We start from the raw sequence: 18,285 nt of genomic DNA on the forward strand, positions 1-18,285 counted from the left end.
GGATGACTTGGATGATGTGTAAGTATTGTCGACACCTCAGGCTTGAGGAAAGAGGAAGAAAAAAACTTGGGTACATTTTTCGCCATGCAGAGGCATGTGCTCTGTCTAAATTGGAGTTCCCTCCTTCGCAGCCCTTGAGAGAGAAAATTCACATTCCACATTCCAACATCTTGCATCGCATCTGGCCCATCAGGGCTGCACGCAATGGCTCCTACTCAATACAGTGACCCGATGGAGGGCCTCGTTCAGGCCAGAAAGGTGCTCAATCAAATAATGCGGCTGAAGACCTCAAAGCTGTTGTTTAACGAGCCTGTTGATGCTGTGGCCTTGGGGCTCGACGACTATAACGACAAGGTCACACAGCCAATGGACTTCGGGACGATTATGAGCCGGATGTCACAAGGAGCAGATGTTTACAAGAAGCCTTCAGAAGTGCTTCGCGACGTCAATCTTGTTTTTCAGAACTGCTTCACTTACAACGACAGCGAGGCCGACACCGTAACTCGCGATATCTGCTCCGAAGTTCAGAGCACCTTCCATAAAAAGTGGACAGAGGCAGGACTCAGCCTGGAATTTACGGAAGAATTCAGTCAGCAAACACCGCCCTCTGCTGCGAAATCGGCCAAGAATGGTGCCATCACCTGGAGTTCCGAAACAGCTGTGCCTCCCGAGCTGTCGTACGAGGAAGGTAAAAGCAGTGATTTCAATTTCTGGGTGCCTCATGTTTCTGATCTGATGATTTGCCTCTATCTATTTTTCAGTGCATAAAGCGATTGCATCAGAGACAGCTGTTGTTCACCTGTTCGAAATTTCTTTCTCGCTTGATCATGCGATGCATGTTATCAAAATAGCTTTACAACATTTCAATATTCCAGGGCATGACATACATCAGATGAATTAATTTTTGGGGTTTACGGTGGACTCTGTGCTGGGAGGGTGTTTCTGGCTAAGAGGCAGGCTGGCTGCTTGATTGAACAGTCGATGCCAAAGCCAAGATGGCCTAAATTCTGCTTGTGTTTGGACAGAGGGGACTGAACTTCCAGTGCGCCACCTCGACTTGTTCCAGCTTTGCAGAAGCAGTGATATGGGCCACTTGGTTCCCTTGGAGCATGTGGAAGGCACGACAGAGGAGATCGTCGCGCAAGGAGAAGTGATCCCTGCGGACAAAGTCAAGCCTGGTATGCTCTCAGGCTCCCTGCCGGCTTTGATGCACTCAACCCTGCGCAAATTTTTTGATGCGATGCAGAGTCTGAGACGGTGCCCTTGTCCGCAGGCAGCAAGAGGGAGAAGGTTTATGTGAGGACTGGGCCTGTCCTCGACTGGACCATTGACCGCAGCGATCCTCTCTCTGTGTGGATAGTGACGGGGAGCAGCTGGTAAGTTCGGCTTTCCCCGGGTCTTTGGGCTCTCTCTTGGCCATTGCCGTGGTCCACTGCATACAAGTTTTCCAGGGCTTTGCCAGCTCACGAGAGTTTGGTGCGTGCAACAGGTACAGGCTCCACACGCCCGCGCCTGCCTACGCGAGCACATACACCTCAGCGCAGCAGAAGGTGGAGATGTGCGCGGTGGCGCTGCAGATGCTGGAGCGCAATGCCAAGCTGATGCCCAGGACTGCCGCCACCGCAGCAGCAGCCGAGCTGGGCCTGGACGACGATGACGCTGACATCTCGTTCGCTGAGGAGCAGGTCTCCACCTGGACACAGGTACACTTTCCTGGGGCATGCTTCATGCGCTGCTACACTGCTGTGCTCTAGAAAAGGCTGCCCAGGGTTCAGAGACACCACTGCTTCTCGCATGCCTGCAGGCGGATGATGTGCCATCGGCAGCCGCCGGGCAAGGGGCGGGCAAAGGACGCAAGCGCAAGGCAGAGGGGGCCGGCAAGAAGCAGTCTGGCGACCAATTCGCTCTCGGCCCAGGACAGCCGACGGAGAATGGGGATGAGGGCATCGATGAAGAGCTTGATGTGGAGCTGGACGACTCTGAGGAGGATGATGGGGCCATCGTCCGCAGGAAAAAGAAGCGACGACGTAAGAGGAAAAGCTCGGGCGCTGATGGGCTGGTGAGCACCTGGCCATGGGTTCCTTGGCAGGCAATTTGTTTACAATGTCCTGCAAGTCACCATGGTCTCCACTGAGGTATCTTTCTCAGCGTCCCTGGAGAGTTGCTGTGCTGAGCATTATGTGTTGCCACAAGGGGGTGGAAAACGGGGGCACCCCTTTGGGCCGGAAGGGCAAGCTGGCGGCCGCGCGAGAGGCGGCCGCGGTGGAGGCGGCGGCAGAGCAGCGCGGTCGGTCCAAGCGCGAGCGCGCGGCCGACGCCGAGCGCGGGGCGCCTCCGGAGCCGACGCGGAGCTTCCGGCTTCCGCAGCAGTTGCTGCCTGACCTGCTCGCTGTTTGGGAGCTGCTGCAGACCCTGGCACCCGTCCTGCAAGTGATTCACTTTGCCCCTCTTTGCTGGTCCTTTGCCTGATGTCTTGCCACTATACAGGCGGTTGTAGAGAGCACGGAAGACCATCCTGCTTGCTCCCTGAGCGCTTTGTGCGACTGTTCTGCAGACGCCATACCTGCCTCTGTGGCGGCTGGAGGCGGCCGTGTGCCCGGGCCCCATCAAGGCAGGCGTTCCTGCTGTGCCCGGGTTTGAGGAGCCAGGATCTGTTAAAGCGGGGGAAGATGGCGAGGCAGCCACAGAAGCCACCAGGAAGTCAAAGCGCAACCGTGAGGATGAGGCAGAGGTGCGTTTGGCGTGCACACACATGACACTCTGAATGTTATTCAGCATCTTATGCCAGAGAATTTTCTAGCTTCTCCCTGACCATGTGTCTGTGAAGCAGGAGGCGGAGACGCCAATAGCGACGCCCATCAAGCTGCGCATCAAGATGAGTGCAGGGAAGCACAAGGACAAGAAAACACCCTCAGGCTCGGCCGCACCCACTGGGGTGAGTCACTCAACAAACACTTCCTGACCGTGGCCAGCACAGACAAGTGCATGCAGAGGCAAGGACGACAGGCGCTGACATTGCTGGCATGGTGTGAGCAGGGCGTGGCGTATATTCCTCCCACAGACGATGCTGGCTTGGCGTCTGGGCTGGTGCTGCGGGAGGTGCACTGCGCGCTGTTGCGCGGCGCCGAGGGCAAGGGCCTGAGCGCGGATGGGGCCGAAGCCCCCCGCACCGTCAAGCTGGCGGCCGCCGACGCGCTCGCCACCACCTGGATCGGCCGCGTTAGCAAGGCCGTCCTTGATGCACCGCCCTTTGCTGTGGACGACGATGCGCGGGTGGGCTATTTTGTTGATAAATTATCATGAAAGATGAACTTCTTATGTCGCCAGTTGCAGTCTCGCTCGAGTCAGTCTGTGTCACAATGGTTCCATTTGGTGCAAGAGAAACTGAAGCGTCCTCTGTGCATGCTTAGCGGCCCTGAGAGGTGTGAGTTTGTGGTGTTGTGACTGCACCAGGAAGCTGCAGTGCACCTGGCGTATGCGGAGTATGATGACCTGAGTGTGCTTGAGCGTATCGCCATCCTGCGCGGCCTGTCCGCCCTGGCCCTGAGCGCCGATGCTGTGCGTGACTACATCGCAGCGCGCCTCGATGCCATGCCCGCACCGGTGAAGCGCAAGGTGCGTGCCAACACTGCATTGTCCTCAGTGGGTTGACCTGGTCAATAGGCATGACGGTGTAATTAAGCATTGTTAGGCTATCAACGACTAAGTGACAAAGCGGTGGTGGTTACGGCATTTGCAGAAAGAGGATGGGGACGCTAAGGAGGGTACAAAGGAGGAGGATGAGGCGGCCAAGAGCGCTGCGGCGCCGCCGGTGCCGGCAGCGGGGCCGTCCAAGAAGGCGGCGGCTGCGGCGAGCGCGGCCGGGTCGGCGGAGGAGTGGGAGCGGTGGATGGAGGCGTGTCGCGTTGGCGTGCGCCGGCCGCTCGGCGCGGATTTGCACAGGCGCCGCTACTGGGCCCTGGGCGGCCGCGCCTCCGCATGGCGTGTGTATGTCGAGGAGCCTGACAGCAGCCTCTGGGGCTGGTATGAAGGTGCGGCTGCCTAACATGACCCTCCTGCTTCCCCTTCAAATATACCATTATTCTGTTGGATCAAATCCTCTTGCTCCTGCACTGCTCTGCTCTGCTTTCCTCTGCAGTGTTACTTGCACATCTGTACCACTAGCTCAGGTAGATAGCTCAGGTAGTATCCTGCTGTGACCACCTGACATGATGGGGGTGTTAAGTGAAAGAAAGACGCGGGTGAGCAGGCGACAAGGTGGTGGAGCTGTTGGAGTGGCTGCGCAAGGGCGCCATCGAGCGCGAGTCGCCGCTGCTCAACGCGCTCGCGCAGGCACCCCTGCCGCGCAAGGCCGGCGCACCATCCCACAACCAGAACATCGCCGCCCCCGCAGGTATGCCCCTACTCCTCCCGCTGCTCACCTGCCTCGCGCATGCAATCCTCCGCACACAGTGCTCCTGGGCCGGGGGATCATTGCATTGTTGTTGCACGACGTGCACTCGTGCGGCAGCCCTTTCTCCCATCTCCTGCCGCTCGCTGTGCCTTGATGCCTTTCTGCATGCATTTCTCTTTCTCCTTATCCTGCGTGCCTGCATATCCTCAGAATACTCTAGTTACATGGTGTCAAGTCAGCATATATGAGTTGTCACGCAGGCGATGAGGGCGCGGCTGCGGTGCTGACGGCTGCAGAGCTGGAGGCGCGGCGCTGGGACGGGTACAGGGGGATGGTGGCGCCGCAGCTGCGCGGCGAGGGTAGCTGGCCCAAGGCCTCCCTGCAGGCAGCCTTTGAGCTGCGCATGCAAGCCGCCGTCGACGCTATGCTCATGCGCGTCCCCTTCTGGTTTGCGGTGCGTCCAATATCCCTCTCCTCCTCTCACCTCCTTGCAACATCATCCTTGCAACCCCATTGCCTAGTCCCAGGTGCATGCAGCAAACCTGACAGATGTCAGTGTGCGCTCTGTTGTTTTACTCTGTCCAATCCTCTGTGTTTAGCATGCAACAGATAAGGCTGAACCAAGTGGAGTGGCTGGGCGCAGGAGGAGGATCAGGTGCAGCGGCTGCTGGGAGTGTATGATGCGATGAGCTATGCGCGGACGCCGAGCGAGATGGCCAAGGCGCTGCTCAAGGTGGAGGCGCTTCTGACAGCGGCGGCCGCCATGGGCAAGGCCTGGTACAAGCACTGGCAGACCAACTGGCAGCGCGCTGCCTCCTACTGCGTCGACTGGAAGCACGCCCTCCTCCTCACTGCAACCCTGCAGGTGACTTTCTCATCTCTGAAACTTATCAGTAGCTTTCATTGTCGTGAGATTACTCATCACCTTTTTAACAGGTGCTATGGTACGGTGTGCACACCTGCAAGCACATGTGCGACGTGAATAGAATTGCTTGCGAACGAGCATTTTTAAAGGCTCCCAATACCAGCTATGAATGGTCGTTTGTCCGCGTGCCAGGTGCACCAAGGCCGGGACCGCAATGCGTTTTCGCGGCCGGCCTTCATGCGCATAGCGGCGGAGGAGCACTGCCAGCTGTACTTCCCCGAGCACGGCGATCAGGTGGTGCTGCTGCGCACAGGGCTGCAGTTCCACCTTAAGAAATACATGCAGACCCTGGGCCTGGCCCCCTTGGACCCCCCTCCCCCGCCCTCCCCCGGCAAGGAGGATCCCCCGCCACACACGGCAGAGTCCTCCCCAGCTCCAGACACGCAAGGTCAGGATGCCACAACCCCCCCACACCTATTGATTTGTGCTGTTTAGTTGCAGACTAGCTGGCTCCTTTGCAATACTTATCTTTGGGCAAGAAGGTGATCGAGTGCTTATCTGCGCAGATGAGGAGGAGGCAGCAGAGGAGGGAGAGGAGGGCGAGGAGCCCAAGGCGGTGCAGGTGCCCCAGCAGCTGGAGCTGTCCCTCCCGGAGGACATCAAGGACGAGGTCAAGGCCCAGTGGGAGGCCCTGACATCCTCTGTGGACTCCCTGCGGCCCATCGAGCGCTACCAAGTGGTCGGCATCGCCTATCGCAGGTATGTCCTCTCCCTTCATATTGGAGACCTGTGATCAGTGTCTATCTCATGCTTGACATTCACTCAGGACAAATTCACAGCCTTCTAGGCTTCAAACCACTCCTTGCCGGCTTTGAGCACTTGAAATTGCTTCAGAAAAGTCGTTGAGCTTGGCGGTAGAGTCGGGCTGAGCATGGCGGGTGTGCTTGCAGGACGATGCTGGATGGGAGCGCTGCAGGGCCGCTGCTGGATGGGTTCAGCGAGGAGGAGCTGCTGGCTGGCGGCGCTGCCTGGCCCTGCACCTGGATCCTGCTGCAGCCCTCCAGCAGGGGCCCCCGCCACCAGTCCCCCGTCCAACCCATCGCTGTGCCCCTGCGCACCGACAATGTGCGCGCCGTTCCTTCTTGCGTCCAAGGCTGCCTCCAAGCATCTTTTTATGGCCCTTGAAGATTCACTCCTTGTTGCAGTATAGATTGTGCACTCGGATGCATTCCGCTTGAGGCCGCAGGCGTCAGCATGTTGGAGTCGAAGCTCTTGCGCACTTTGGTGAGCAGAATGAGGTGTCTGTGTTGCAGGCGCTGCCGGACTATATGGTGAAGGCGGATCTGTTTGACAAGGGCATGCACCGCATGTGGAGCCCGGGTGACAGGTTCCGCATGTACTTTGGGGGAAGGGCAGGCTCCAAGCAAGGTGTGCTGCCTGCAGCAGGCTGCTCTGTGTCTGACACGCATCCACTTGTGACAACCTGATCGATTGACAGACCTACCAGGGTGGAGAAGCTTGCTCGCGATGGGCCTGACAGAAGCAAGTGGCGTGCAGGGGGGGTCTACTATAGGGGAGTGGTGTCGGAGGTGTTCCAGCAGCAGCCGGAGCTGGAGGCGCCGGAGGGTCAGTGGGCGGCATACGACCCCTGGGAAGCCGTTGAGGTCGCTTGGGATGGCAAAAGCGGCGGCTACGCAGGTTCACACTCTGCCTTCGCAGGAAAACGGAAAACGGATTTCGGGCAATTGCTCAAACATGCCAGCCTCCCTGATTCAGAAGCAATAATCTTTGGATATTCTGATTCGGAGAAAAGCAGATGTCATAGTGTGACGCCATGGAAAGACCATGAAATACCATGGGCCCACCGTTTTCATGGGAGTGAAAAGTGTTTCATGCATGCTGCAGGCCAGCTGGAGTGCGTGAACCCATGGGAGCTGGAGATGGACCCAGACTTTGAGCGCACAGAGGAGGAGCGGCAGCGCGAGCAGGACGCCGAAGCACGAGCACTCCGAGCGCAGGCCATCGCCCTGCGCAGGCACGCCACCCTCCCATCTGCTCTTGTCCCCATGACTTGCCTGGCTTTGATACAATGGTGATGAGATAGCAACCACAGCTGTGCCTCCCCGTGCTGCCATTCACAGCATCTTTCTGTCTTTGTGAGATTGGCGTGTGTCAGCAAGTGTCCTTGGTACTAGAGGAGGTACATAGAGCAATTAGAGTGGAAGGATGCAATCTGCGAGGTGTTGCAAAAGGCACCCGGTCTTTGACATGGGCAGGCGCGTAAAAAGTGAAATGTGTCCTGAGAGGATTTGGCTTGCAGGGAGGCTGAGGAGAGGGCGGAGGCTGAGAAGTTGGCACTGGAGAGAGCAGCGGAGGAGAAGGCCGCAATGGAGAAGGCCCTTGCGGAGAGGGAGGAGCGCGCGCGAGCGGCTGCCACGCCCAGGCGCGCCTCGGCGGCGGCCACGGCCTCCCCCGCAGAGTCCGGCGACTCGGGCCCGCCCCTGTACATGCCTGTGCAGCACCGCCCCGGCGACCATGGATCTGTGCCCTCTGTGAGCCCACCCCTCACTCAGGACTACATCTTTGCTACAACATCGCTGAGTCTGCGTCACTCTGCGCAGCACCCGACTCTCCAATCAGGCGTTGTGCATCGGCATCGTGCCTGCCCTATAACCAGCAAGAGGGGTGTGTGCGTATTGGCTGCTGACAGAAACATCGCTCATGTTTGAGAGGCTTGAGATATGGTGCAGGATGTGCTGGACATGCTGAAGCCGCTGGGCAGGGAGCGGTTTTTGACGCTGCTGACCAACTGGATGCGCGGCGTGCACGGTAAGTTCAAGGTGCCCATCTTCGCGCACCAGGAGCTCGACCTTTACCGCGTGTTCTGGTCCGTCATGGACAAGGGCGGCTATGAGATCGTCAGCGCCAACAAGCAGTGGAAGGTGCGCATAAGTTCCCACTGTGATGTTGCTGAGATTCCTCAGGTCACTAGTCTTCTCTTATGGTCCATGCACTTGTTTTATGGAGTCTGCTGCGCTGAGATGTGGGCTCTTGAGTGCATCGCACCAAATTCTCCGATGGTGCGTCAGCGGCCAATATTTCCATCAGATCGTGAACAGACGGCTGGCATCATGGCTTCCTGATTCTGAGTGTGTTCTGATCTTATGCTTGCCGGTAGTGTTCCAAACAAATCCTGGCGCGGCGTGCAGGAGGTGTGTCGCTGCCTGGGCGTGGACCTGCGTGGCCAGACGAGCGCGTCCTTCAACATGCGCCAGAACTATGAGCGGTGCCTGTTCGAGTTCGAAGACTACCTGTCGACGGGCGCGTATATCGCCGACATCAACGCCGGCCGCGCGCCGTCGGCCGATGCCATTTTGCCCTTCCAGCCGCGCCACCCCATCGCCTCCATCCCTGTGCCGGGCGTCGCGCCAACGCGCCACACCCCCGCTCCCCGCGCTTCAAGTCCCCAGGAGCGCACCGTCACCACCCGTGGAGGTGCGTGCCCTCCCCATCTCCCCCTCAATGCAGGCCAAAGTCCCTCCTGGCCTGCGTGCTGCCTTGCGCTGTTTTCAGCGCACAGTGTCTCTGCACCATGCATGTTCTTGCTTTCTCAGCCAGGTGTTGATCAGCGTCTAACATCGGAGTTGCTTAAAATGTGCGGGCTGGCGGGGGCGCAGGTGAGGGCAGCAACAGGCGGGTGAGCTATAGGGACATGCTAGTGCACGACGATGATGACGAGGACGCTGACATGGACGTGGACGACGGCGATGACTCACCCGAGGCCACGCCGCCCCCCGTCCTGCGCCGGCCGGTACGTCTTATCCCCTGACTGATCTGGATTTCAGGGCATGCTGCCAGTGCATGTATCAATTCTGGACGGCTCCAATCCATGTCTTCAACTGGGTGAGTGCAACCACAGCGGCACCTAGAATGACTCAACATTGGCCCAGGGGTTCTGACAGCAGTGGGTGGGCTGCCATGGCAGGGGAGGAAGCCGATGGGTGGCAGGGTGGCGACGCGGCGCTTTGGGCCGGCGCTGCACGGGCAGGGGCAGAACTGGGTGGGCAAGCTGGTGCTGCGCTACTGGCCCGACCAGGGCGGCTGGTGGGAGGCCAAGATCGGGGAGTACTCCGCCTCGCGCTCCAAGCACCGCCTCATCTATGATGCAGACACCGACAAGGTGCAGCTCCTTCCCAGCTAGCCCGCCAACTCTAGTACAGCACCTTCTGCAGGATTTAAGGAACTTACTGGGTCTTTATTTGCAGCTGCAAAGCATGTAACTGCCAGGATGTGGGCTGATGGAGCATGCATGTGGTTACAGGAGAGCTTCGAGTGGGTAGACTTCAGGGAGCTGACGGACGAGGAGATCAAGCCTCACTCGCTGCACCCGCTGCCCCTGCCAAAGCCTTCTGCGCCTGTGCATATGCCCATGCTCAGTTCGCCCCTCACAGTTGCCCCAGTCATTGTTCCACCTGTTCCAGGCACCACACCAGCTCAGGTCAGGCCTCCTTCCTTTTGTTGAATCTGAAAGCTTAGCAGGTTTTCGTAGAATGTGCAAGCCTTTTGTGTTGCAAGCAGTGCAAAGGACGTGCAGCTGCCCTTCCTTGTCGCTGATGCAATTTGTATCAATTGCAGAGCGCGGCAATGACGGCCATCGTGACAGCGTTGAGGGCTGGCCTGGAGCGAGAAACGCTGCAGAGGATGGTGGACGCAGCTGATAGCGCACTGCGCCTGACAGACGAGCAGCGCAGGCAGGCCGAGGGCCCTTCGCCTGCGCAGCTGCCCAGCGCAGAAGCAGCCGCCCCGCTTACAGAGGCAGCGGCTGGCCCGTCGCGCGGCCATAGCAGGGCGGCATCTGCAGCGGAGCCGGGTGAGGGTGGGGAGGGGCCCCACTCACGTGACGGGGAGTCGGCGGGCGTGGACAGCGGTGCAGCAGAGGCGCGGCCGAACGGCGGAGTCGGGCGCATCTCGTTGCGCATCAAGATGAAGGGTGGGGACGCCTCATCCTCAGGTGCATTTCTGACGCCTCGTGCGCTTTTAGAAAAGACTCTTTGACTGCCTGTGGATTTATGTCTTTAAATCCAGTGTGTTGGGTACAGCGGGGTTGATTGGCGTTATTGTATCCTGTCTTGCAGACTTGCGGGAGAGGCTTCCACGCAAGAGGGGCTTGGAGGCAGCGGAGGGAACGCCCGAGCCAGATGAAGCCGAGCAGCAGCAGCCGCGCAAGCGGCACCGGCTGGCAATGGCATCCAAAAGCGCGTCGCCCGTCTCGCCTGATGCAGCAGCTGCCAGCCAAGATGCTGATGATGTTGCTGAGCCGGCCAGCCGCGAGGGTGGGTCAGTTCATGGCAATGGCACTGTTGAGGCCGGGCCCGAGGAGGAGGTGGCATCGCCCAGGAAAGAGCAGCCAGACAGCCACATGTCAGACGCTGCGGTAGAGGGGGATCATGCAGGGTCTGGCCAGGATGGAGGGGAGTCACTGGAAACAGCAGAGCTGTCCAGTGAGCCGGCTGAGCAGCAGGAGGGAGTTGCTGAGGAGGAGGATCGGCAAGCGGGCCCAATGGATCATGGTGGTAATGAGGATACATCTGCAGGCGATGTCATGCCAGAAGGGAGGGATGCTGCGCAGGATCTAGCTGCAGAAGATGGTAAGACGCCTCCGGAAGATTCTGGACCATCGGCTGGCGTGGCAGGGAATACCGAAGCTTCTGATGGGGAAGGTGATGCAGCAGATCACATGGGCGACAGTTAGGCCCATGAATGCATGGGTCATTGACTGTGAACTTCGTGTCGCAGTTGGTTGATGCTGAACGGATGCACAGTAGGAGTGACATGATACTATCTCTGCTGGTGCTACCTGGTAGCCTGACAGTCTTGAGGAAAATTGTGCTGGGACACTTGTACCACCAGCATGTACAGCTCCATGCTTGTTTTTGGCATGAGGTTATGTTTTGATGGGTAGCATTCTCTTGTATTGTTGGAGCCTGTTCTCAACAAAACAGCTGCAGCCCAAAGTCCACCACTGCGCCTTGTGCACACGTGTAGATGGCATGCTCCATACAGTGTTAGTGTCAGTCGACTATCAATTCGAAACATCTACTTGAAAAGCTTTTAAGAAGTCAAGCTCTCGTAGCCCGCTCCAGCATTGCGATTGCAGCACATGCATGTATATATATAGTGCTGCCGCGGCGCCGCTGCATGGAAGGAAGGAAGGAAGGAAGATTACATCACTCCCAGCCGCCTAGGGCTGATTTGATGAACTGGCAGCATCCAAATAATCAAAACAATCCATCACAAAATGTGCAACACCAACAATGTCCAACTGCCACATGAATTGCTGCATCGTCACAATGTCTGCACCAAACAGCCCAGGATATCTGTCCCGAACAGATTGCAAGGCAGGGCACTCAAACACAAGGTGGCGCTCATCCCCAATAACCTGCTGGGCACAACGCATGCACAAACGCTGGGGCCGGGGAACCCTGGCCCAGCGGCCCGAGACATTGGGCAGACTATGACAACCCATCCTGAACTTCAACAATATACGCAAGCAACGGGCACTCAAAGGCTGCTGTAAGAGCTGGCAAGGGTGGCGCACACAAGCTGGCCTAGTAAACCATCTGTGATATGTACACAAGGTGGCATTGCTGGACGGGCAGGTCCTAGGGCAAATGTCAATGTCATCCCAAACCTGCAGTGCTTGCGCATCGAGCAGCTGCATCACAGCAGCAACTTCTACAGGAACAAGGGTGTCAAACCGAATAACAAACTCATACCCAATCCGGCGCAAGCCCCGCATGAAGGCCCAAGCCCAATTCTTAACATTACGGGTTATGGCATCCCAACAATCATCAAGGGCCACCTGCCTGTGAAAATTATTTGCAGGCAAGGCAGCCAAATTGTTCCAGAACTTGATAATGCGCCGCCACCACACACAATCAAGGGTCTGCTGATTCAACTCCTTAAGCAAGATGGCACCATGCACAGAGGTGGGGACGCCAGCAATGTCTCTCAGAATTTTCAGGTGAGACATGGAGTCTTTGGAAGCAGCTCTGTCTCACCCCAGGGGTGACTCAGCACCTGTCATTGGGAAGCTGCTCGAGCTTCAAGCCTGATCGGTGCGATGGTACATCCTGCTGTGCTGGAATACACCCAGGAGGTGGCACCATAGTACTCGATATGCGCGACGGTATCTGACGACACTAGCTGGGCAGGATGGAATGTCAAGGCTAGTTCCACTTAGTGCATCCTTCCTCCAGCCCGCATCTGCCTCAACAAGATGTTCTCTTCTGAAATGCTCAACAAGGCATGAAAGGAAGCCAATCATGTGCAACAGTGGAAAGGCGCAGCGGCTTCAGGTGCTTGCTGCTACTATGTTCAGGCTAGACAACACCTTGCGCTGCTATCTCATCCCCACATTTCGATTAAGCGTTATTAAATGCTTTGCAGCTGGTGTTCGTCACTACAGAAGTCGCCCCATGGTCGAAGGTCGGTGGCCTTGCAGATGTCATGCAGGCACTGCCGACAGCTCTTGCCTCGAGGTGTGCTTCTTGTGAAGGATCACACATTCTGCTAAAAACAGTTAAGAAATCACTACTTTTTGCTTGTCTTCATTGGATCATTTGGTACACTGGCTGATGGATCTGGTAGAGATTGGCCTGGTACATGCAGAGGGCACAGGGTGATGACAGTGGCCCCACGGTATGCTGAGTATGGCGATGCTCATGACACGGGCGTGAGCGTGCCAGTCATGGTGCCGCCTGGGACCAGAAACCTGCAGGCACAGCCAGAGAATGGCGATTTTGCTCCTGAGACACCCGCAGAAGTCGCTCCTTCTCATGGGGAAGCAGAGACCGCTACCAGGGCCCTTTTTGAAAAAGAGGGGCCACAGTCTGATGATGTCCATGGCGGGGACACTTCATGGGCGTCTCAGCAATATGTCATGCTGGGCGCGGCTGGAGCAGCCAGCCCACCCGTGTGCAGCATGACAGAAGCAGCGTCAGAGACTGGGGGGGAGCAGGCGGCTGCGTGCGAGCAGCAGGCTCAGTACTACCTCTGTCGCAAAGCCGACGTGGACCACATCTTTGTGGACCACCCCATGTACTGCCGCACGACGGACATCTATGGCAGCAGCAATGTCAACACCTACCAGGAAGCTGGGGACTTTCCGGACCTGGACATCAGGTACAGCATCTTGTGCCAGGCAGCGCTGGCGGCTCCCATGCTGCTTTGGGGCAGGAGCGAGCAGCCTCCAGCCTTGCAGCATGCATGCCTGGAGACTCCGCTGCTGGCCTCTCGGGGCTCACAGCAGGCAGCACCTCAGCCCGATGGATGCTCCGGCGCCGCCAGCGCCGTCATGCTAAAGCTCTGCATAAGCAACTCTACAGAGGCACTGCTACCAATTTTGACGCCAGCAGCGATGGCGCTGGAGGTGTGCCAGCAGCAGGTGCTGTCAGCGCCGCCTGCAGACCGTGGGCGCCCGTCTGGCAGCTCAGGGGATGTCACAGCTCGCGCTGGGAGTTGCACAGTCAGGCCAGCAGAAGCCAGGCCAGGGCCACTGTTGTTCATTGGCAATGATTGGCCCTGCGCGCCGCTCGCGCTGCGCCTGAAGCATTGCGTACAGCAGGCGGCAGCTGCCGGCAGCTGCCAGCACGTCGCGGGGGATGCGGCCTTTGCGTCACGCTTGACGGCATCGCTGCAGCATGCACGCTCAGCGTTCTGCATCCACAACCTGGCCTACCAGGGCACCATGCCCATCAGCGCATTCCCCCGCCTGTGCCTGCCGGACGCCGCCCTGTCAGCCCTGCTGTGGCCTCCACCAGGTTTGAGGAGCACAGGGAGCACCCCATCCGGCAGTGATACAGACAGGGCGCAGAGCAGCGAGAGGGATGCAGCGTGCTCCGTTGCCGCAGCGCCCGAGCATGCAGCAACATCAGTCAACTGGATGCATGTGCGCGCTCGGCCATCACTTTTTTGGAAAGCACAAAATGTATTTTTTGTTCACTTCAGCATGGGCAGTGATTTACCATGCGAAGGAAGACGACACCCGTGTGCTTGGCTGCAGGCCGCCTTGTCTGAGTATGACAGCATATGCACGGTCAGTCCCAACTATGCTCGGGAGATCTGCAGCGACGAAGGCATGGCGTTCGGGATGCGAGAGGTGCTGTGCAGGCGGGGCGTCAGGTGGGACTTTGCATTGCTGTTTTATTCTCCAGCTGTTGACATGGTCAGTGGCTGCAACCAATCCCTGCTGTTGCTTTCCAGATTGCTTTAAGGGTAAGTTGTCATGAGGCACTGACATGGGTCTGGCTGTGGTGCAGCGGCATCATGAATGGGTTGGATACAGTGGAGTGGGACCCTGCTGCAGACGAGTGGCTGCCGGTGGCAGCTCGCCTCCAGGGCCCGAGCGACGCCGCGCGCGGCAAAGCAGAGGCCAAGCTACAGCTGCAGCAGCTCCTTGGCCTCGCCACTGACCCACAGGTGGTGCTATCACCCTTCTGGTTCGAGACTCTCTCCCTTGTTCATAAAATGCACAATTCTTGAGCCTCGGCCGGCCATGACTGTTTTGGGTGCTGCAGGCGCCTTTGCTGGCGTACGTCGGACGCCTGACGGGGCAGAAGGGCATGGACGTGCTGCTGTCATCTTTGCCTCTACTGCTGGGGACGCCGACAAGGCTTCTCGCAGGTGCGCTCTCCATCACCACTCCTGAACACATGACCACTTGTGCACCCAGTGCTCAGGTCGAGGCAGATTTTCCAAGGGCACGTTGCTGCGTCAATTGCTGAGTACTGTGTCCTGCGCTGCGCCGAGTTGCAGACATTCTGTGCGAGCTGCCGGGCCGCCAAGCATGTCCAGAAAGAGGGAGCACCTGCAGAGAAGAAGCTGATCTGCTGCGCAGAGCCGGGGGCGAGTGCAGAGGGCGCGGCGGCCGGCGGGCTGCAGGTGGCGCTGCTGGGTACAGGGGAGGGGTGGATGGAGCGCGCGCTGGCCGCCCTGTCCAGCTCGTTCCCCGGCAGAGCGGCCGGCGTCCCCAAGTTTGACGAGCTGATCGCGCACCTGCTCATGGCAGCGGCAGACTACGTGATCGTGCCCAGCCGCTTCGAGCCATGCGGCCTGGTCGCGCAGTCCGCGGCCCGCTACGGCGCCATTCCCATTGTGACTGCCGTGGGCGGCCTGCGCGACTTTGTCACCCCTGAGGTGCCCCTCCTTGCCCTTCTTGAGTAGAAGAAAATTACACATCTGGATAGCAAGCTGGCATTTGTTTGGCGCCATGCAGTGTCATGACACTACATGCAACACCAGTCTGGCTCTTGGAAGTCATTACTTATAAGGAATTGTACTGTCGATTGCTTCTGATCTGAAGGGGCAAAATGCACGTGAGTTCAAGATGAGATTGTTCTGCTGTGTGGGCAGGTTGGATATCAGATCCCGCCATTTGGGCATGAGGACAAGGGACAAGCACAGCGTGAGGCAGTGGCTTCACTGGTGGCAGTGGTGAAGGCTGCGGTGGCTGAGTATGGCTCAGAGCAACATCGGGAGATGCAGAATCAATGCCTTGGTCTGGATCTCTCCTGGGCAAAGGCTGCAGAGGAGTGGGAGCAGACATTCTTGAGCTTGGTGGCTGAAACATGACGCTGCAGAGCTTCCTGGGAGCATCAGTCAGGCTCGAGAGAACTCACATTTAGATCGCACTTTAAGATGCTTGAGGTTCTGTGACTTTGCGTCTGGGATCTGGGGCTTTAGGCACGTTCAACAGAAATGAACCGTCTTCTTGAACATTTATGAGAGAGTCGACCCTCTATTCAGCTTTGCTGACCAACTTTTCTCTGATTCACAGTGTCCAACCTGCAAGTTGGACGTCCCATTGTGGTGTCTTGAGAGATTCTTCTTTGTTGCACCACGTGGAAATGTCTATTGTGTGCAATTACAAGCAGTGTGCACCATATGAACATCTGACTCTCCGCTTGTTCACATGTATTCATCAGCTAGTGCGGCAATCATGAGAAATGCGTAACCAATGATTGGAAAGCTGCAAAATCAAGTTCCTCGGAGCCTGTCACGTCTGCGGCATATTTCATCATGTTGTTTGCAGAAGTAGGATCCAGCTTGCCCCCGCGCACGTCCTCCCACACCTGGCGACACACCATCACCAACATTATCGTACCGCCAATGCTCAAGTGGCTCGCTCTTGAAGCCGAGAAAGAAACAACAGATTGACATATTGTAAAAGCATCATGCAATTGTATTGCGCACCACGGCAAGAGCTTCCTGGGATATTCTCTTGCTGCGGGGCGCGATCATGGAGAATGCTTTCTTGATCTCCTGTGGGCCGGCCTCCAGTGCTGACACCTTCTTGCGCTTCCCACTACTTCTGACCTTCCCTTGCTGTTCACTGCCATTTCCTCCTGTCCCTTGCCCCTCGGCTTTCCTGCCGTTCCTGCCTGACGGCTTAACTGAGGCGGCCAGGGCAGTTGCTGCGGGCTGCTTTGCCTGCTGGTCAGGCACATCAGTGCCTCGGCCGGAAGGACCCTGACCATTCCCAGCTGAAGTGCTGGGCCCAGCATCAGATCCATTCGCCTCCATGAGGGACATTGCCAGCGCGCGTTGCAGGTCAGCATCGCAGCCGTCGTCCTCATCACTCATGGCAATTGGCTCAGCATCCCACCGCCCTGCTGGCTGCTTGTCCTTCCCTCGGCGGCGGGACTTCCCATTCCCTCCCTGCCTGCTTCTCCTTGGTGGCTGCTGCAGCTCTGCGCGGTCCGAGTCCTGCCCTTCCTCTGACTTCTGCTCGTCTTCTTCTTCTGAGCTCTCTTGGTCGTCCTTGGTATGCTCCACATCAGCCACAGGGTCATATTCAAGTTCCTCCTCACGTGACAGGCCACTCTGTGAGGCTGAACGTTCGCTGTCACTCTCTCCACTCCCGCTCACATCAGCCTTACTCTCTGCATGCTTGGCAAGCTTCAGACGTGTCTGAGCAGCGGTCGCACGTTCAGATTTGCGGCGTGGCTCAACAGCTGCCAGTTCTGCACGGATATAGGCTTTCCTGCGCTCCTCTTCTTCAGCAGCTTTCTGCTTTGCAGCCACCTCTTTTGACACCAGGCTATCAACGATGTTTCCCACCTGTCGAGTATACAAGATGGCAATCAAAGGATTTTGTGGCAGTACTCATACTAGGCCTGGGCAGTGCAACAGGTGTCCCACTTTGTCACATGGGTATCAGCTTAGAGATCTTTAACAAGTAATGAAAATAGGAATGTGTAGTCCTATACGAGCCCAAATCAGCGCGCTTCAGCACCTGCAAGGTGGCGAGCATGGCCTCATTTCGCTTGATCCGTTCCTCCCTCAATCTTTCGTACTCATTCATCTCTTCCATTCTTGTAAATATCTGCGTACAAATTAATTTGCAGGAGCACAGAATGAAAAGTCAATGAAAAGTCCCCAACGAATATAGTTGTCAACGATGAGGGCCTTTTCGATTGGGCATGCATATGCATGCTTTGCGTGCTCTGAGCATGTGGCGATTGAGCTCCGATTAAAGCTGGTCCAAGATGTCACAGTGACGCACCCAATTGTGGCATGAATACATTGCCCACGGTCTATTCATGCTGTGTGAATATGCTCGTCGAGCAGTGTGCACTTCACGTGAAGGATTGATGCATTGATGCTGTCTTGGGCATTGTGTCTGCCTGTGAAAATGAACGAAAATTTACGACGAACACATCTAGATACAGAAAACACAGTTCAGACCCAAGCTTCTGGTCCAATGGAGCAACTGGAGTTGAGTCTCCTGATTCGATTGATGCAGGGAATTCACGATACCAAGTCCAGAGCGAGACTGGCTTGCGTCTGTAAGGTGTCTGGAACACCTATTATCGTTTTAAGTCGTTGTTCTGCAGAGCATTTCTTAAATTACAGCGGTTAGCATGAATGTGCTCCTTAATAACAAAGCTGACCTGTTGTGTTCCAGGCATGGCGTTGTGCTGTGGCTGACTCGTGGGAGAGTGTGCAGCTGACGTTCAATAACAAA

General features: G+C 57.3%; 3 protein-coding genes across 3 annotated transcripts; 2 read left to right on the forward strand and 1 right to left on the reverse strand.

Annotated features, from left to right (window-relative positions):
* Positions 1-273: 273 nt before the first annotated feature.
* COCSUDRAFT_46169 (hypothetical protein) lies at positions 274-11,317 on the forward strand (the record flags this gene model as incomplete). The annotated part of the gene is made up of 27 exons (XM_005651128.1): positions 274-688; positions 1,274-1,376; positions 1,490-1,703; positions 1,805-2,059; positions 2,194-2,430; positions 2,555-2,731; positions 2,831-2,935; positions 3,037-3,273; positions 3,454-3,615; positions 3,740-4,031; positions 4,250-4,393; positions 4,654-4,847; positions 5,037-5,258; positions 5,451-5,706; positions 5,825-6,017; positions 6,209-6,383; positions 6,572-6,686; positions 6,816-6,956; positions 7,164-7,350; positions 7,579-7,810; positions 8,009-8,200; positions 8,468-8,753; positions 8,936-9,069; positions 9,244-9,438; positions 9,580-9,756; positions 9,894-10,269; positions 10,394-11,317. The coding sequence occupies 27 exons, from the start codon at positions 274-276 to the stop codon at positions 11,008-11,010; spliced, it is 6,033 nt and encodes a 2,010-aa protein (XP_005651185.1). The 3' UTR covers positions 11,011-11,317.
* Positions 11,318-11,463: 146 nt separating this feature from the next.
* On the forward strand, positions 11,464-15,890 carry COCSUDRAFT_52411 (hypothetical protein; the record flags this gene model as incomplete). The annotated part of the gene is made up of 11 exons (XM_005651129.1): positions 11,464-12,282; positions 12,708-12,799; positions 12,930-13,011; positions 13,297-13,492; positions 13,799-13,911; positions 13,960-14,054; positions 14,268-14,441; positions 14,579-14,738; positions 14,837-14,942; positions 15,157-15,455; positions 15,672-15,890. The coding sequence occupies exons 1-11, from the start codon at positions 12,238-12,240 to the stop codon at positions 15,888-15,890; spliced, it is 1,581 nt and encodes a 526-aa protein (XP_005651186.1). The 5' UTR covers positions 11,464-12,237.
* A 365-nt stretch (positions 15,891-16,255) lies between these two features.
* COCSUDRAFT_59162 (hypothetical protein) lies at positions 16,256-17,631 on the reverse strand (the record flags this gene model as incomplete). The annotated part of the gene is made up of 3 exons (XM_005651130.1): positions 16,256-16,390; positions 16,512-17,378; positions 17,554-17,631. 3 exons carry the CDS (start codon positions 17,629-17,631, stop codon positions 16,256-16,258), a joined length of 1,080 nt encoding a protein of 359 aa, XP_005651187.1.
* Between the last annotated feature and the right edge of the window lie 654 nt (positions 17,632-18,285).

The sequence above is a fragment of the Coccomyxa subellipsoidea genome (genome assembly GCF_000258705.1).
Source record: "Coccomyxa subellipsoidea C-169, whole genome shotgun sequence".
NCBI lineage: Eukaryota > Viridiplantae > Chlorophyta > Trebouxiophyceae > Coccomyxaceae > Coccomyxa > Coccomyxa subellipsoidea.